The sequence below is a fragment of the Balearica regulorum genome, chromosome 3 (assembly GCF_011004875.1).
Source record: "Balearica regulorum gibbericeps isolate bBalReg1 chromosome 3, bBalReg1.pri, whole genome shotgun sequence".
Lineage (NCBI taxonomy): Eukaryota > Metazoa > Chordata > Aves > Gruiformes > Gruidae > Balearica > Balearica regulorum.
This window is the reverse complement of record NC_046186.1, coordinates 1571207-1587432: the sequence shown is the minus strand read 5'-3', so window position 1 is coordinate 1587432 and position 16226 is coordinate 1571207. Positions and strand designations below refer to the sequence as shown.

General features: G+C 65.4%; 2 protein-coding genes across 2 annotated transcripts; one reads left to right on the top strand and one right to left on the bottom strand.

The window, feature by feature from the left end:
* Positions 1 to 141: 141 nt before the first annotated feature.
* Positions 142 to 3927, bottom strand: LOC142601399 (uncharacterized). The gene is made up of 4 exons (XM_075750287.1): positions 3862 to 3927; positions 3283 to 3392; positions 1840 to 2318; positions 142 to 1355 (listed from the first exon to the last, which is right to left on the bottom strand). Exons 3-4 carry the CDS (start codon positions 2310 to 2312, stop codon positions 1202 to 1204), a joined length of 627 nt encoding a protein of 208 aa, XP_075606402.1. The 5' UTR covers positions 2313 to 2318; positions 3283 to 3392; positions 3862 to 3927; the 3' UTR covers positions 142 to 1201.
* Positions 3928 to 4899: 972 nt separating this feature from the next.
* On the top strand, positions 4900 to 14852 carry EPHX2 (epoxide hydrolase 2). The gene is given in 20 exon segments (XM_075750265.1): positions 4900 to 5065; positions 6362 to 6446; positions 6577 to 6736; positions 7303 to 7493; positions 7606 to 7728; positions 8012 to 8086; positions 8407 to 8502; positions 8833 to 8911; positions 9125 to 9159; positions 9265 to 9291; positions 11260 to 11345; positions 11486 to 11597; positions 11945 to 12019; positions 12739 to 12784; positions 13293 to 13395; positions 13636 to 13705; positions 13784 to 13864; positions 14134 to 14192; positions 14294 to 14348; positions 14350 to 14852. Coding segments are annotated over 20 exon segments (1689 nt in total). The 5' UTR covers positions 4900 to 4964; the 3' UTR covers positions 14380 to 14852.
* The last annotated feature ends 1374 nt before the right edge of the window (positions 14853 to 16226 follow it).

Here is a 16226-nt window from a genome sequence, read left to right as displayed (position 1 = left end):
GGGGGTCCGTCCCCTTCGCTGGGCTCCTGGTCAGAGGGGACCGTTCTGCAGGTGGAGGGGCAGTGAACGCTGCAGACAACCTCCCCCGTCCTCCTGCTCCCTCAGACAGCAGAGGACGGAGAGAAACCAGACGCGGAGATAACGCTGACGCCTGGCAGAGCGCAATGCATCTTTATTTGGCTGCCTGCAGCTCCTGCAGAAGTGCCGCTGCCCAGGGGTTATTCCTGCCTCTCGCCCATCTTTCGGGTGCACCGCGGGGGTTTTGGGGTGCCCTGAGCGCCCGGGGTGGCCCTGGCCATCCCCCCCAGCCTCCGGGCTTACAAACACACACGGATTTTCTGCCTCCAGCTGTTCTCCCCGCTGCCCAAAGCTCAGCGGGTTGGGAGCACTCGAGCTGCCGGCTTCGGTTCATCTCCAGCCGCTCTCCCGCTGCCTGCCCTGCCCAGCGCAGGCAGGGACCCCCATCCCCTCCGTCCTGCCCGCCCGGAGGGGCCAAACTCCAGACCCTGCAACCGCCCCAGGGGCAAAAAGGCTCTGCCAAGGCGGGACAAGGCGCTCCCCCAAGGGTTAACCGGGGCTGGTGATGCTGCTGGAGCACCGGCGAGATGCAGTCGAGCCCCAGAAAGAGCCGGGATTAATTTTTAAACCCCCCCCCCCCGGGGAGCCCCAGGAGCCCCGTTCAGGCAAAGCTCCGGGTGCGATGGATTAGCCGTTGGCACACGGGGCTGGCTAGCTGTGCAAGAAGGGAGCCCGTGGGGATACAGCTCTTGCAGGGAGAGCCGGCGCGGTGCAGAGATGCTGCGGGATGGGACGGAGGGGTCTTCCCCCGGGCACGGGGCTGGGCACACACGGCGGCACCGGGCTCTGCTAGACGAGGTCTCGCGGGATAAATGCGTTGAACGCTCAGGCCGGGGTTACGGGCACGGCGTAGGCGATGGCATCACACGTGCGACGGCATCGTGTGCGCGACGGCATCGCGTGCGCGACGGCATCGCACAGCAGGCAGCAACCTCCCATCCCCTCCCGGCGCTGCCGGCTCCGGCGCCCGGACTGTTTTGTAAACGCCTCGTCCAAAGTCTCGGCTCCCAGGACCAGAGAAAGGAGCCGGGACACCCCAAAAGCCGTGGAGCCGAGCTGGGTCAGGGTCCTACCAGCAAGCAAGGCCACGTGCAGGGTGACAGCGGAGCCCGTCCCCGCTGTCCTAGGGCTCGGCGGCGGCGGCGGCGCGGGCGGCCGAGCTCTGCAGGCGCCGGCTCAGCTCAGCGTGGAGGCGATGGGAGACGGCGTCGAGGGTCTGGGCCAGGCGGCCGGTGAGACGTAGCATGTGGGCCACCACGCGGACACCCTTCCGCAGCCTGGGAAGGGGCGAAGAGCGGGCTCAGCGTCCCCCGTGTCCCCACCAGCCTCCCCGCAGGGGGTGTGGAAGGTGATGCCACAGCACTGGGGGGTCCTGGAGAGGGGGTCCCCCCAGTCCGGGAGAGGAGGTACCCCAACTCCTCCATCCTGGCGAGCGCTTCTCCACCACGACGGTGTGGCTCAGCTGTGCTGGGTCACTGGGTTAGGAGTGCCAACCCCCCCTCCTGACATCCCACCCCCCTCCCTGCCCTCAGAGGACCCCCACCGGCCCCGCTGCGGATGTTAACGGCAGCGGTTTGCTGAGCATCCAAACCCCACGTGTCACCTGAGAGCCACCACGAAGGCTGTGGGACCCTGGGGGACACCCAGAGACACCCCCCCTTCCAGGTGTCCGTAACCTGGGGCTGGCTCCCACCCATGGGGTCTGGGGCATCAGCTCCATGGAGCATCTCTCCCGGTCCATCCCCTTCCCATGGCACTTACTTCTCCTTCTTCTCGGCTGTCCATGGGTGATCGGCCTCGGCCACGTGAGCCTCCAGCTCCCTGCGGACGTTGTCCAGGCTCTCCTGAAATTCCAGGTTGGCCCCGTGGATGGCGGGCAGCGCCTCGGTGATGATGTCCTGGTAGCGGGTCCGGTTGTCCTCCAGCATGGCCGCTGTCTCCACGTCCTTCAGGGTGGCCTTGGTGTCCTGCAAGAGGCTCTTGAGATGATCCAGCTCATCACGGGAGGAGGAGAGGGGTGGCCCAGGGGGGCTGCAAGGGTTGGGGGTGTGGAAGGTGATGCCACAGCGCTGGGGGTCCTGGAGGGGGTCCCCATCCTGGGCGAGGTGGTACCCCAACTCCTCCGTCCTGGTGCTGGGTGGCACGTCCTCTTCAGGTCCCCCCTGGGTGGTGGCGGGGGGGACGAGGGCGCAGAGCCCCACCAGCAGGCACCAGGCGGGGCCCCCCGGGACCATGGTGTCCTGCAGGAGCAGAGAGAAACGGGGCTGAGACACCCCCTGAGACCCTTGTGGGTGTTGTGTCCCCCCCCCAGGACCCCCCCTCCCCACCCAGTTCACACCAGCAAAATCCCCCCCACACCCTTCTGTTTCCACGCGTATGCGTCTCTGCCTGCCGGGCTTTGGGATTTGGGGGTGCCGTACCCCACTATCCCCGCACCGTGGAGGACCCCCCGGGTGGGGGTGGGGGCCTTTCTACACCCCCCGCAGTGCAGCACATGGAGCGTAGCGAGAGGGAAACTGAGGCACGGAGGGGTTGAGGTGAGGGCAGGAGGGGCTGGGGTGAGGCTGATCCTGCCGGGGTGCAGTTTGTCCCCCCAAAATCCCCCTCGGGAGCCATGGAAAACAGGAGGCCGGGGGTGGGGGGGACAGACAATGAGGCTCTTTCAAAACCGCCACCGGAAAACCTCGGCGCCGGGAGCAGGGCAGCGGGTGCCAGAGGCTGCCGGCGCGGCAGGCGGTGGGGGGGCTCGGGGCTTCGCGGGGGGGGGGGTCCCCACCGGCACCCCACGTCCTCCCAGCCGGCCCCCAGCCCCTCTTCAGAGGGAAGGGGGCTCCCATCGGCATCCCGGCTCCCTGCCAGCATCCTGGGGTGCAATGAGCTCCCCAGGTCTCAGGCCAGCACCTGGCAGGGGTGGGTGGTTTTCGCTTTGGAGTGAAGGGCCCCAAAAGATGGGGGTCCGTTGGGGGGGGGGGGGAACAGCAGCCGGGGCCCCCCTGGCAGACACCGCAGCGGCACCGCGGCCCAGCCCTGCCACGAGTTGGCCGGGTCTCAGAGGCGTAGCCGTGCTGGCATTTCGCTGGCACCAAGGCTGGGTTGTTCCTCCCGGCTCTTCCCACCGGAATAGCAACAGGCCAGCAAAATTTTTTCCTTTTCCCTTTTTCCCCCCACCCCCCCCCCCCCCCAAAAAAAAAAAAGTTCTCCCACCTTTTTGCCGAGGAGAATCCAGGCTTGGCGTCGCGGCGGTTGGGACTCGGGGGGCTGCAGACCCGCTGCCGGCTCCGGTTTTGGGGTGAGCGGAGGGGGCTGTGCCGGAGCTGCCCCCCGCCGTGCTGGGAGGAGGAGGAAAACTCTTTGCCAGGCCAGGAATCAGGAAAGGGGGGTTCATCCACCCACCCGGCACTGGACCACCCCGGGGGGGATGCTGGGGGGGGGTCCCGTCAGGGGTCCCGGGGACAGCAGGAGGTTGGGGACGAGGGCTGGGGGACACCGAGCCCCGGCAGCGGGATGCTGCCGATAAATGCGTGGCTTGTCTGGGCTTGAGCCCCCCCCTAAAATAACTCTGCCCCCTCCCCGGCAGCCATCCCAGCAAGGACCAGCCCCCCAGCTCTGCTGCGCTGCGCAGGGGTGCAGTTACCCCCCCCCAACTCCCCCCTCCTCCCGAGCTGGGCCCGAGGCAGCATCCCACCGCTTGCTTTGCAGGTGGGGAAACTGAGGCAGGGAGCTGGGATTGCCTGCGAAACCGCTGCGGATCCCCCCCCCCCCAGGCACCCCTGTCCCGCTCACCGCTCGGCGACGCGGCCGTCCCGCCACGGCACTGCCGGCGGCTTCCCGAGGCGGGGCTGGCCCACGCACACGCACACGCACACGCATGGCCACGGGCACGCCGTGTCTGGCACCGAGCAGGCAGTGCTGCCAGGGCTGGTTTGGGGTGCACAGCGGGGTCACACGTCCCCCCAAGGCTGCTTCTCCCGGGGGGATTTCCGGATTGCTGAAATGGCTGGGCGGCGTGCACGCGTGTGCACATATGTGCTTGGCATGCAGGCGTGTGCTGAGCGTGCACGTACATGCTCGGTGCCTGCACACCTACCTGGTGGTGCACACCCGTGCTCAGCAGTGCACACACGTGCTGAGTGCGCGCACACGTGTTGAGCGTGCGTGCAGTGTGCACACGCGTGCTCGGAGAAGCACATATATGCTTAACGGTGCGCACACGCCCTCAGCAACGTGCCTGGCAGTGTGCGTACGTGCTCGGCGTGCGCATGGGTTTTGCGTATGCACGCGTGTGTGTGCGTGTATGTGCATGTGCGCATACATGTCTGCGTGTGCGTGTTTACGCGCATGCTTGCACACGTGCATTTTTGTCTGTGCACACGCACGTATGCGCGTGCACGTGTGTATGCACGTAGGTGTGCAAATGTGCGCGTGTGCATCTAAGTGCCTGTATCTGTGCATGCGTTCCTGCATGTACGCAGGCATGTGCGTGTGCATCTGTGCGCGTGTGAACATGTGTGTATACACGCGCGCACACGCGTGTGCACGCCTGCAGCGAGGGGCCAGTCCTGCCCCATTAGGCCCCTGGGAGTTGGGTGAGGGCAGGTTGGGTCAGCGGGTGCTGCCCCAAACGTGGGGGCCGGGTGTCCCACAGCCCCACGGGGCCGGTGGGGGGGTGTCCCCCGTGCAGGGGTGCCCTGCGGAGGGTCCCCGGCTTCCGGGCGGCCACCCCCCACGACGGGCGCTGAAAGGCGGCGCTAGGACCCAGCGCGGCGCCCAGACAGGGGGCGGGGCGAGGCTGAGGGGGCGGGGCCGGCGGGGCCGCGGAGGGGCCTCAGCGCTGGCGGGGCAGGGCCGCGGGTTCGAGCCCCGGTGCTGGCGGCGGTGGGGCGGCCATGGCGCGGCGGGCCGTATTGTTCGACCTCGGTGGCGTGCTCTTCGGGCCCGGCCTGCAGCACTTCCTGGGCTCCTGCGAGCGGGACTGCGCTCTGCCCAGGTACGGCATGGTCCGGCCCGGCCCGGCCCAGCCCGGCCCGGCGGCATTGGACCGCCCGCGCCTCGGCGAGTCGGCGCTCGACCGGAGACACGTAGAGACGAGGCGATAATAGTGTGTGTAAGGCCGCCGCCCGCGCGGGATGTGCGCGGCTGGGGCCCCCCGTGGCAGGAGGACGGGGGGAGGGTGCGGGGTGCGGGGTGCGGGCTGGGCACCCCCCCGTCCTGGCCGTGGGGTGCGAGTCGGGGTCCCTGTGTGTACGTGAGGTGCAGGCCGGCCACCTCCTGCCTGGATGCGGGGTGCAGGCTGAGGGGAGAAAGGGAGAGTCCTGTCCGGGATGTGGGGTGCAGCTCAGCACCCAAAGAGGCAGGATTGCTATAGGAGACGCTGGCAGAAGCAGTAAGAAGAGCAACTAATAATTAATTAAGCATGACAATTAATTAAACCCATCCCTGTCCCGGCGCTGAGACCTGACACAACTCGGCGCATGAGCTGGAGCGGGCGAAACCCAAAGCGCTGGACCCCCCCCCCCCCCCCCCGGGCGGGTCCCAAACCGCCTCCCGAGCCCTGGTGAGCCCTCTGCCCCCTTTAATCAGGGTGTTTGGGGATCAGGAACCCCAAAAGCTCCCAAACGGGCCTCGAACAGGTTCTGTCTGTTTGTGTCGCCCAACGCGTCGGGATTTTCAGGCAGCGCGTGGGTGTTAAAGAAAAAAAAAAAAAAAAGCAGGGAGTTAAAAAAAGAATAAAATATTAAATAGCTAAGTGCTGGAGGACGTGGAGCAGATGGAGCAATAAATTCCCAGATTATCAGGCCATCAAACATATTTCTGCTTCGCTTTATATGAAAAAAAAAAAAAAAAAAAGCGACAGCAATCCTGCTGGAACAGGTAAAGCTGCTTTATTTTTAACTGAGCTGCATTTTTATCGACTCGGAGGAGAGCTTTGTCCTAAAGCCAGTGGCCGTAATCTTGTTTTATTGCCGCCCGAGAAGGCCTTCGTGATCTCGTGATAGGGGCAAATTGTTTTCCCTGAGCTACAGCTTACAAAATACCTTGTTCTTGGCGTTATTTTTTTATTCCTGGCAAAGCTCCCTGCTCGTCTATCTGCAGGGCAAAGTAATTGAGCTGCCAGCGGAAATAAATGGGCGACGATCTCCCGGTCCTGTAATGAAGTGATGCTCCGGTCCCGGGTGATGATGGAGGAGGGAGCCCCATATCCCCGGCACAGAGCATCCCCTTCTCCTCCGGTATTGGGGTGTCCCCCCCACCCCACCCCAAGCTGATTTTCTTTGCCTGGCAGGGATTTCTTGCGGAAGGTCCTGTTTGCTGGTGGCTCCGAGAGTCCTTACGCCAAAGCGATGAGGGGACAGATCACCCTGTCCCAGGTGAGCCCGTGGGTACCAGCCGTGGGGCATCGCCGGCGGCTGGGATGGGGCTCGGGGAGGACCAGGTGCCGGGACGGGCTGTGCTTTGTGTTTTGGGGCTCGATTGAACGACCGCGGGGGTCTTTTCCAGCTCTTCTCGGAGATGGAAGAGGGCTGCAGGCAGCACGCCTCCGCCTCGGGCATCGCCCTGCCGCCCGACTTCTCCGTCGCCCGAGCCTTCGAGGAGATGGCAGCGGAGGGGACGGTCAGTGCCCCCCTTCTGCGGGCAGCGAGGGTGCTGCGGAGGAACGGTGGGTGCTGGGGGGGGGGGCTTTTGGGCAAGGGCTGATGATGGAGCGAGGGGGCTTTTTCCCTCCTGAGCAGGCGTCGCGGGGGTCCCTCGTTGGTCCCACCGTGAGGTCCTGGTCGGTCCCACCACAGGGGTCCCTGCTTAGTGCCTCATCAGGTTCTGAGCGCTCTCCTGACGTCACCTCTCAGCATCCTCTAATGAAACGTTCTGAGCCCTGGTACCAAATCCGTGGGGTTATCACCCAGCCGGCAGTTAGCGGGATGCCGTAGCTCTCGGCCCCGCGCCGTGGCTGGTCCGTCGGCTCAGTCCTCAGCATCTCGGTGCGCCCGAGCTCCGGCTCGCGTCGCGTCGGCGTTGGGAGGGTCGAGCCTTGCTCTCCTGGAAGCACAGATGCTGAGCACCCCTTTATCTCCTGTCGAGGTGTCCTGGTCCGGACAGAGCTTTGCAAATGGGAGATTTTAGGCTGGGAAGGTCTGAGAAACGTGTCTGGGGAGGGGAGGTGAAATCAAACGCTTGCGGGAGAGCTGGAGTGGGAAAACCAGCGCTCCCCGCTCTGCCCTTCCCTAGGATTTAAGACCTGCGTCCTCACCAACAACTGGGTGGACGACAGCGCCGGGCGGCTCTTCACGGCCACGCTGATGAACCTGCTGCGCCGTCACTTCGACCTGGTGATCGAGTCGTGCCGGCTCGGCGCGCAGAAGCCGGATCCCAAGATCTACGCCTACGCCCTGGACGCGCTGCAGGCAAAGCCGCAGGAGGTACGGCCGTCACCCCAAAAACAGGGCGCGGAGGGGTCCCTTCGGGCACCCAACGTCCAGCGACCGCCCTTCGCCGCGGCGCTGAGCCCGGCTCTCGCTGCTGCATCTCCAGGTCATCCTCCTGGACGACATCGGGGAGAACTTGAAGCCGGCCCGGGAGATGGGCATGGCCACCGTCCTCGTCAGGGACACCGAAACCGTCCTCAGGGAGCTGGAGGAGCTCTCGGGTGTCCAGGCACGTCTGGGTCCCCCCTGTCCCCTGGGGGATCCCTGGGAGGGATGGGCTCGGGCTTCTGGGTCTTGCCGCGATGCGGTGCTGGCGCAGGACTTGCGGGCGGCATTGGAAACGAACGGGGTGGGGGCTGCGAACCCACAAACCCTGCCCACCCCCTGGTAACGTCATCCCCTGGACCTGCTGAGCCGTGCTCGTGGGTGTCCCACCGGCAGCAGGGTGCTGGGGATGTCCCGTGGAGCCCCAGGTTTCCTCGGGACCTCATCCCGCGCTCCTCACCCCGCAGCTTCTCACCCAAGAAGAGCCGCTGCCGACTGCGTGTGATCCGTCCGACGTGACCCACGGATACGTGCCCATCCGGGTAAGGTGGAGGGCTCGGCAGGGTTTGGGGGGGGGGGTCCGGGCGTCCTGGGAGGGGGGTGTCGAGCCCCGTGGAAGGATGTGCCAGCCGAGGGGTGGCTTGTTGGGTTGTCCACCCTCCTGCGTGGGCTGCTCTGGCTGGGGGATGCGGAGCTACCCCGGCGTTGAGGTCTTCTCCGTCCACCCCCCGGGGTGAACACGTGGTTGCGTGGCTCCGGGATGCGGGGCTCGAGGGGGTGCTGGGCTCCCAGCGCTGGGTGGGGGGTTGGGGGGGTGACGCCGTGCCACCCGTGGCCGGCAAGGGCTCTCCGTCCCTTCCAGCCCGGCGTCCAGCTGCACTTTGTGGAAATGGGGCACGGCCCCGTCATCTGCCTCTGCCACGGCTTCCCCGAGTCCTGGCTCTCCTGGCGCTACCAGGTGATGGAGAGGACGGGGAGGAGGGTGGGCCCCGGGGGCCGGCGGTGGGATGCTCAAGCGCGGTGGAGGGGGTACGTGGTCACCGCTCCTGGGGGGGTGTCCCAGGGCTGTCCCACCCACCCTGCCTTGAGCCCTGAGGGACACGGGACACATCCCAGGAGCGTTCCTCAGCCTCCAGCCCCACCAGCCCACGTCTGCCCTCCTGGGGACATCTCCGGGCACGGCCAGCACGTGCTGCGGTGGGCAGATGGCAGGATGGGTGCCGGTGCCGGGGGAGGGTGGGGTGCGGGGGTCTCCTCATCCTTCGGAGGCTGCCGCTTCCCCTCCTAGATCCCAGCTTTGGCCGATGCCGGCTTCAGGGTGATCGCGTTGGAGATGAAGGGCTACGGGGAGTCCACGGCCCCGCCGGGTGAGCTGGGGTTACCGGGCCGGGGGGGGGGCCGGGGGTGCGCGGGGCTGGAGGTCAGGACCCCGGAGGAGGTGGATGGAGGTGTCTTCTCCTGGGGGGGGCGGGTGGAAGCCGTCCTGCTCCCCCTGCAGCCCCGGCAGCTCGGATGGCTGCAGAACGCATCCTTAGAAACACGTGGATGTTAAAACGACGGCGGTCGTGTCTTTCGTGCAGATGTAGAAGAGTATTCCCAGGAGCAGATATGCAAGGTGAGGAGCTGCAGGGGACAGAGGCGGGCAGGATGAGTGCGGTGTGAGGGCCGGCAAGGCACGGTCCTGGGCAGGACCTGACCCTTTCTCTCCTCCCTTCCCCAGGACCTGGCAGTTTTCCTGGACAAGCTGGTGAGGAGCCCCCCGCGATGGGTCCCTCCCTCCCGGCAAGGTCTGGGCGTGTGTCTCCCCGGCTCCCTTCGTCTCCTCCTTCCCACGCAGGGACAGTTGAGCTCCCCGCTAACCTGGGTCCAAAACCTTTGGGGTGCCACCTAAACCCTTGGGGTGCCACCTAAACCCTTGGGGTGCCACCTAAGCCCTTGGGGTACCAGCAAAACCCTTGGGGTGCCAGCAAAACCCTTGGGGTACCAGCAAGCCCCATCTTTGTGTTCCCGGTGGGTGGGATTTTAGGGACGGGGATGTTCACAGAACCCGTCCCGGGGAGGGTGTGCAGCTCTGCCCCCCGCCCCGTCCCCTGCCCCTTGCGTCCTTGCTGCGGATGGGGAGCCAGGCTGGCGGCACCTGGTTTGGCAAGGCGGGGGAGATGCTCACGGAGAAGGATGCTGGGCTGCATCCCTGCGGCCCCCCTCAACCCCCGGCCGTAGCAGCTCCCGAGGGGCTGGGTGGCCGCGGGACCAACGCGACGGCCGGTCCGCTCAGGTTTGGAGCTTCGGGTTTAATTCCCGTCCTGGCGAGGGGATGGGGTTGATTTCTGCGCCTTTTAAATGAGGAGGTGAAGTGGAAGGAAAGAAACACAGTCCGCAAAATGCCAACGTCCGCAGGGCTTTTTTTCCTTGCAAATGGCTTCCGAGGGAAGGAGTCCTTCAAAAAGCACAGTGCTAAAAAGAAAAGAAAAAAAAAAAAAGATAAGAAACAAGGGGGGGGAAAAAAAAAAAAAGCCCTTGAGGTTTTGCAAGGGCTCCTTGCGTGAGGAACGGTGATGGTTTTTTGCCGGCAGCTGGGCTGGGGTTTTGGGAGGGATCCAAGCCGGGCATCACGGGGGCTGCGGCTCCGGTTTGGTACCGAGCAGGTGAGGATAAATCACGGTGATTGTTTTTTAATTTTTTATTTATTTATTTATTTATTTTTTTGCTGGGGAGTTGCTTTCACGCTGGATTAAAAGTAAGGAAAATGGATAGAAAGGTGCCCGCTGAGGCGCAGCCCGGCAGGCGGGTGGGCACCCGCTTTGTGCGCTCGGTAGATGGGACTCGAGGTCGTGGCATCCCGTAGGGATGGGACTTTGGTTTTCCCTCCCTGGGACGACCCCGGAGACTTCGGGGAAGAGAAACGACTTCAGGAACCTGCCTGTGTAGTTTGAGGCCGTATCCGGGATGCAGACGATGCAGAGCGGTCCAGGAGCCGGCACGGGGATGGGTGGGCTGAAACCCGTCGGCACGGAGGGGACCCGGCTCAGCCCCGCGTGGGAGGTGGGACCTGCCCGCAGCCCCCCCAAACCCTCTGCCCCCCTTTTGGGGGGGGCAGTCCCGGACACCGGGTTTCTCGCCGTCCGATGGCAGCGAGCGGGGCTCGCCGGCACGCCACGGGCCCCGAGCTGCCTCCGCCGGGAGAGGATTTTAATTATGCTTCTAAATATCAGCTAATTATGAACCGGCTGCTGCGTTGTCAGGAGCGCGGGGTTTAATTGGATTTATTTGTGGGTGCCCAGAGGGGGCAGGAAAAAGGAATCGGGGGGTGGGAGGGGTGGCAGCCCCCCATCTCCAGGTCCCGGGGGATGCTGCGAGCCCCTTCCCAGACGTTGCCCGCGGTGTCACCCCGCGCGATGGCGGCGGTGGGGGGGACCAGACGGGTGATCCCAGGGGAGGAGCAGCCTCCAGACGTGGTTTGGGTGGGTAGAACGGAGCCCCCTTCCTCCGGAGGTTGGTTTAATTAAGTCGGAGCAAATTGCTCCCGGTGAGCAGGTAACGCTTGTTCCTCGGGGGTAAAAAAGGGGAAAAAAAAGGGAAAGAGAAAAAAAAAAAAAAAAGAGAATATTGCTGTTTTCTGATCTCTTTGCTGCTTCGGAGGAAGGCAAAGCATCTCTCGGGCGCTGCTTTTGGGGTGCAGCTGTGGGGACACGGCTTACGGCCCCCCTCCCTGCAGGGCATCCCGCAGACCGTGCTGGTGGGCCACGACTGGGGCGGTGCCGTGGTGTGGAACATGGCGCTCTTCTACCCCGAGAGGGTCAGGTGGGTCCTCGGGGACCTGTCCCGGGGTGATGGGGCACCCCGAATTCTGTCCTGTCCCTACAGCAAAGCCCTGGCTTGCACAGGACACCCCAAATCCAGGTGCGATGCTGACTCTGCCCCCCCCCCCCATCATGTCCTAGAGCCGTGGCCTCGCTGAACACCCCGTACCGACCCGCCGACCCCGCTGTGGACATCGTGGAGAAGATGAAAACCTACCCCACCTTTGATTACCAGTTCTACTTCCAGGAGCCGGTGAGTCCGGCACCACAATTTTTATCCTCCACCCCTCTTTTAGGGCTTAACCCCCCCCCACCCCCCTGCCCCGGGGTACGGGGGCGTGCCCATGTCGGGGTGCCCAGCTCATGGCTTGGGCATCGCCTGCCCCACAGCCGGGGGGCTCTGGCTGTCACCCCGGCTGCAAAAAGGTTGGGGTCCCCCTGCCAGACCTCGTTCCCATGCTGAACTCTGCAAAAAAACCATCCCCCAGCCTCCGCTCGAGCCCCGATGGGCGACAGGGTCCGGCCTCGGGGTGGGTTGGGTCCCCCCAGGGTGGGGGTTGGCATCACCCGTGGTGCTTCCTGCCCCCCCCTCCCCTGCAGGGTGTCGCGGAAGCGGAGCTCGAGAAGGACATCGGCCGGACCCTGAAGGTCCTGATCCGCTCCACGCACCGGGAGGTAGGTGTGGGTTGGGAGCTGAGGCTGGTGGCCTCTCCAAGCCCTGCTCTGCCCGTGGCACCCTCTGCCCTTCCACCTTGCCCGTGCCCTGCCTGAAAACGTCAGGGATGGCTTTGCAGCGGCCTGCAGCGACCCTCAGGCACCCCCTACGCCGTGGCTGCCATCCTTTTGCTGCCTGTCCGCTGTAAAGTCTGCATTCAGTCAGCCATCAGTAGGGCCCAGAGTGAACGCATCCCTGTGAGCAGCAGCGCAGGGCTCGCGCTTCTTTGGGACTCCAAGCTGACCCTGAGTAAGGACTGAGAAGACCTCTAGAAAGCTTTGGGGAGAGACAGCCCAGCTCGGGGAGTAGCAGATTTGTGGGGTGACTGACTCGACGCGGCCTGGCAGAGCCTCCTGCTCTCCCCCCGGCCTCGCAGTGCCAGCGCCGCTCGCTTCCTTAACCCCTGCAGCGTTAACATCTACGCTTCAGGGTGAAAAACCTTTGTGGTTGAAAATAACAGCGCCCCGGGAGCGCGCGGGAGGCTGTGCCTCGCCAGCAGCATCCTTCTGCCGACCACACCGCCGGGGCTGCGCGGTCGGTTCCCGCATCCCTCGGGACGCAGCGACGCTCGGTGCTGCGAGGAGGGGCGTGGAGTCCCAAGTCTGCTTGGCAGCCCCGGGGAGCCCCCCGCCCCGGAGGGATGGCATTCCCACCTGCCCTGGGTCCCCTCTCTCCGCAGGACCGCCTGCCCTTCGCGCTCAACTTCCACAGGGTGCGGGAGCGAGGTGAGGGGGAGAGACCTGGCCGTGGGGGGGGATGCCGTGGGGGGGATGCCACGGGTGGGATGCCGTGGGGGGGATGCCGTGGGGGGGATGCCACGGGTGGGATGCCGTGGGGGGGATGCCGTGGGGGGGGATGCTGTGAGTGGGATGCCATGGGGGGATGCTGTGAGTGGGATGCCGTGGGTGGGGATGCTGAGTGGGATGCCGTGGGTGGGGATGCTGTGAGTGGGATGCCATGGGGGGGATGCTGTGAGTGGGAAGCTGTGGGGGGGGATGCTGTGAGTGGGATGCTGTAGGGGGGATGCTGTGAGTGGGATGCTGTAGGGGGGATGCTGTGAGTGGGATGCCGTGGGGGGGGATGCTGTGAGTGGGAAGCTGTGGGGGGGGATGCTGTGAGTGGGATGCCGTGGGGGGGGATGCTGTGAGTGGGAAGCTGTGGGGGGGGATGCTGTGAGTGGGATGCCGTGGGGGGGGATGCCACGGGTGGGCAGTGCTGTGCCTCTTGTCGCAGGGGGACTCCTGGTGGGTTTCCCCGAAACCCCCCCTGCCAGCCGGATCCTGCACGGCCCCGAGCTGCAGTACTACATCCAGCGCTTCGAGAAATCCGGCTTCAGGTAGGGACAAGAGCCCAGGGGACTGGTGGGGTACCCCCCCACACACAGAAGGAGGACCCCCAAATCCACCGAGGCCTCGCTTTACAACCCCCAGAAGGGGGGGAGGCTGGCGGGGGGAGGCTGCTTTCCCCTTGCAGGCTCTACCCGTGCCGGCTGTGCCGCGGGCAGGGGGATGGTCCTCGCCGTGGTGTCGGCAGAAGCCGCGTCCCAGCATCTCCAGCCCGGTCCCCTCTTTCCCAGTGGCCCCTTGAACTGGTACCGCAACATGCGACCCAACTGGCGCTGGGCACTCACTGCCAAGGACAGGAAGGTGAGGACTGATCCTGCCCCGCGGGGACCATTCGCAGACCCAGCGCCTTCCCCACCTTGTCACCTGTGTCCCCCGTAGATCACGATGCCGGCGCTGATGGTCACGGCCGGGAAGGACGCGGTGCTGCGTCCCAGCATGAGCAGGGGCATGGAGCAGTGGGTAAGCTGGCGTGGTCCCGTCCCACCCCAGCCCTGCCCCGGCCCGGGACCGGTGCGCGCCGCAGCCATCACGCGCCGGTGCAGGTCCATCATGCTGAGCTGGGCTGGATTTGGCCCAGATATGGGGACAGAGTGATGGTGGGAGGTGGGGGAGAGGGGGGCATTTGCCTTCTCTCCAGATTTTCTCTTGCCGAAAGGAAGAGCTGGGGATGCAGGAACATCTCCTGATGCCCAGCGTGCCGGATCCTGGCACAAACCCTCCCTCCCCAGATCCCGCAGCTGCGCCGGGAGCACATCGAGGAGTGCGGGCACTGGACGCAGATGGAGAGGTACCGCGGCCGGCGTTGCACGGCCTCGCTCCGTCGGAGCCGGGCTCCCCCATCTCCCCGGGGAAGACGGATCCCACCCCAGCTCTGTGCCATCCCCCCAGGCCGGCGGCGCTGAACAGGATCCTGGTGGAGTGGCTGGAGGGGCTCCCCCCCGACCCCCCCCCTGCCCAAGATCTCCAGGCTGTGAGCGGGGCTGGCGGGCAGAGCCCTGCTCTCTGCCCTCTCTCCTCCCCGGGCTGACTTTGCCTTTAGGGTTTGATTTTCACCTTTAGGGTTTGATTTGTATATTTTTTTTTGGGGGGGGGGGGGTGTTGATGGGTGGAAGTGATGGGTGAGCCGGGGCTGGCACAAAGCATCGCTCCTGCTTTGTGCGGCTAAAGGGGTCCCGGTGGGCTCTCCTGGGGGTCCTGGGAGACTGGGAGATGGTTCAGGGCCGGAGCCATCCTCCTGCCGTGGCGGGGGCTGCACCGGGGCTGCCGCATCCCCCCGACCCCAGCCCAGGGTTTCCCTCCCTCGGGGCTTTGGCAGGGGGGTGGGGGGGTGTCCTGGATCGTAGCGTGGTTGGGTTTGGTGTGGAGGTTTTAATGCACTAATAATAAGAATTAACGCTGCTTGAGAAATCACCGTCTGCCTTAAGAAATAAAGCACAAAGTGACCCGAGCGCCTTGGCTCTCCCCGTGGTCCTTGGGGTGCAGGTTCACGCAGCATCGCCGTGGCCCATCCCCGTGGCGCCAGGGCTCAGCCCCTGCCTGCAGCCACCTTCCGTCCCCCGCTCCCGGCCCTTCTCCTGGCCCCAGCAGACGTCACAGCCAGCCAGGACGGCGTAAGGATTTGGGCAAACGCGCTCGGTATTTCCCCCCACCGAATTCTCCCCAGCCCTCAACTATTTTCATCTGGGGCTTTGCGGTTTGTCTGGCTGCGTCCCTCCTCCCAGCCCTTCCCCGCTCTCTCAGCAAGCCCACGGAAAGGTTTTCGCATCCGGATTCATCCCTGAAAAAGGAGCTGCGTGGATTTGGGGGGGGGAGGGGGAGAGGAAAACGCAACCCCCGGGTGGGCAGCGAGAGGTTTAAAGCTGCTCCCTCCGTCAGCCCGGCTGTCGTCCTCAGCTGGGTTTGCTGGCGGAGGCGGCAGCGGGTTTCGGAGCCGCTTTGGACTCTGCTGAGGAAATGTAAAATCCAAGAGCATCATTCCCGGCCGGCCGGGAGCTGCGGCCAAGCACCCGCCCCGCAGCCCTGCCCAGAAAACCAGGCGGGTGCTGCCAAAAACCGCCTCTCCCACGGCACTGGTGTCTGGGTCGGTGGGGTTGGAAAGGTGTTTGCATCCTCCTGCCAGCGCTCCCTGCACCCTGGCAGGGCCCTAACCGGGGTGTTTCCACCCCGCTCTCGGGGCGGGGGGGTGGGCTGCAAAGCTACAGTGGTGCCCAGCAGCTCACCGGCCCTCTCACGGATCCTGGGAATGATTTTGGGAGGGAGGAGGACCTGCAGAGAGCTCCCAAGCCCCCTTCCCCCCCTTGCACCCCAGGTAATCCCCCTCCCCATCGCCACAGCAGGGCATTGCTCCTGCCCCAGCAGCCCCTCTCCCACCCCACGCCAGCTCCGTGCCCCCCCTGCAGCCTAGGCTGGCTGTGAACGTCCTCGGCCCCGCGGGTGCACGCGTCTTCAGTGCCCCGTGCACCTGCACCCTCAGCTCCCCGGGTGCACACGGCCTCGGGCCCCTGGGTGCACGCATCCCCCGTCCCCAGGGTGCACGTGTCCTCGGTCCCCAGGGTGCACGCATCCTCCATCCCCAGGGTGCACGTGTCCTCGGTCCCCAGGGTGCACGCATCCTCCATCCCCAGGGTGCACGTGTCCTCGGTCCCCAGGGTGCACGCATCCTCCATCCCCAGGGTGCACGTGTCCTTGGCTCCCCGGGTGCAGACGTATTTGGCTGCCCAGGCGCACGGGGCCATGGTCCCTTGGGTGCACGCATCCTCCATCCCCGGGATGCACGTCTCCTCGGGTGCACGCGTCCTCGGGTGCACGCGTCCTCCGCACG

Bases quoted from the DNA above. Each gene is read 5' to 3' on its own strand.
- LOC142601399 (XM_075750287.1), bottom strand. From the start codon at position 2,312: ATGGTCCCGGGGGGCCCCGCCTGGTGCCTGCTGGTGGGGCTCTGCGCC. The intron at 1,356-1,839 runs GTAAGTGCCATG...GCCCCTTCCCAG, and splicing joins ACAGCCGAGAAGAAGGAGAA to GCTGCGGAAGGGTGTCCGCG.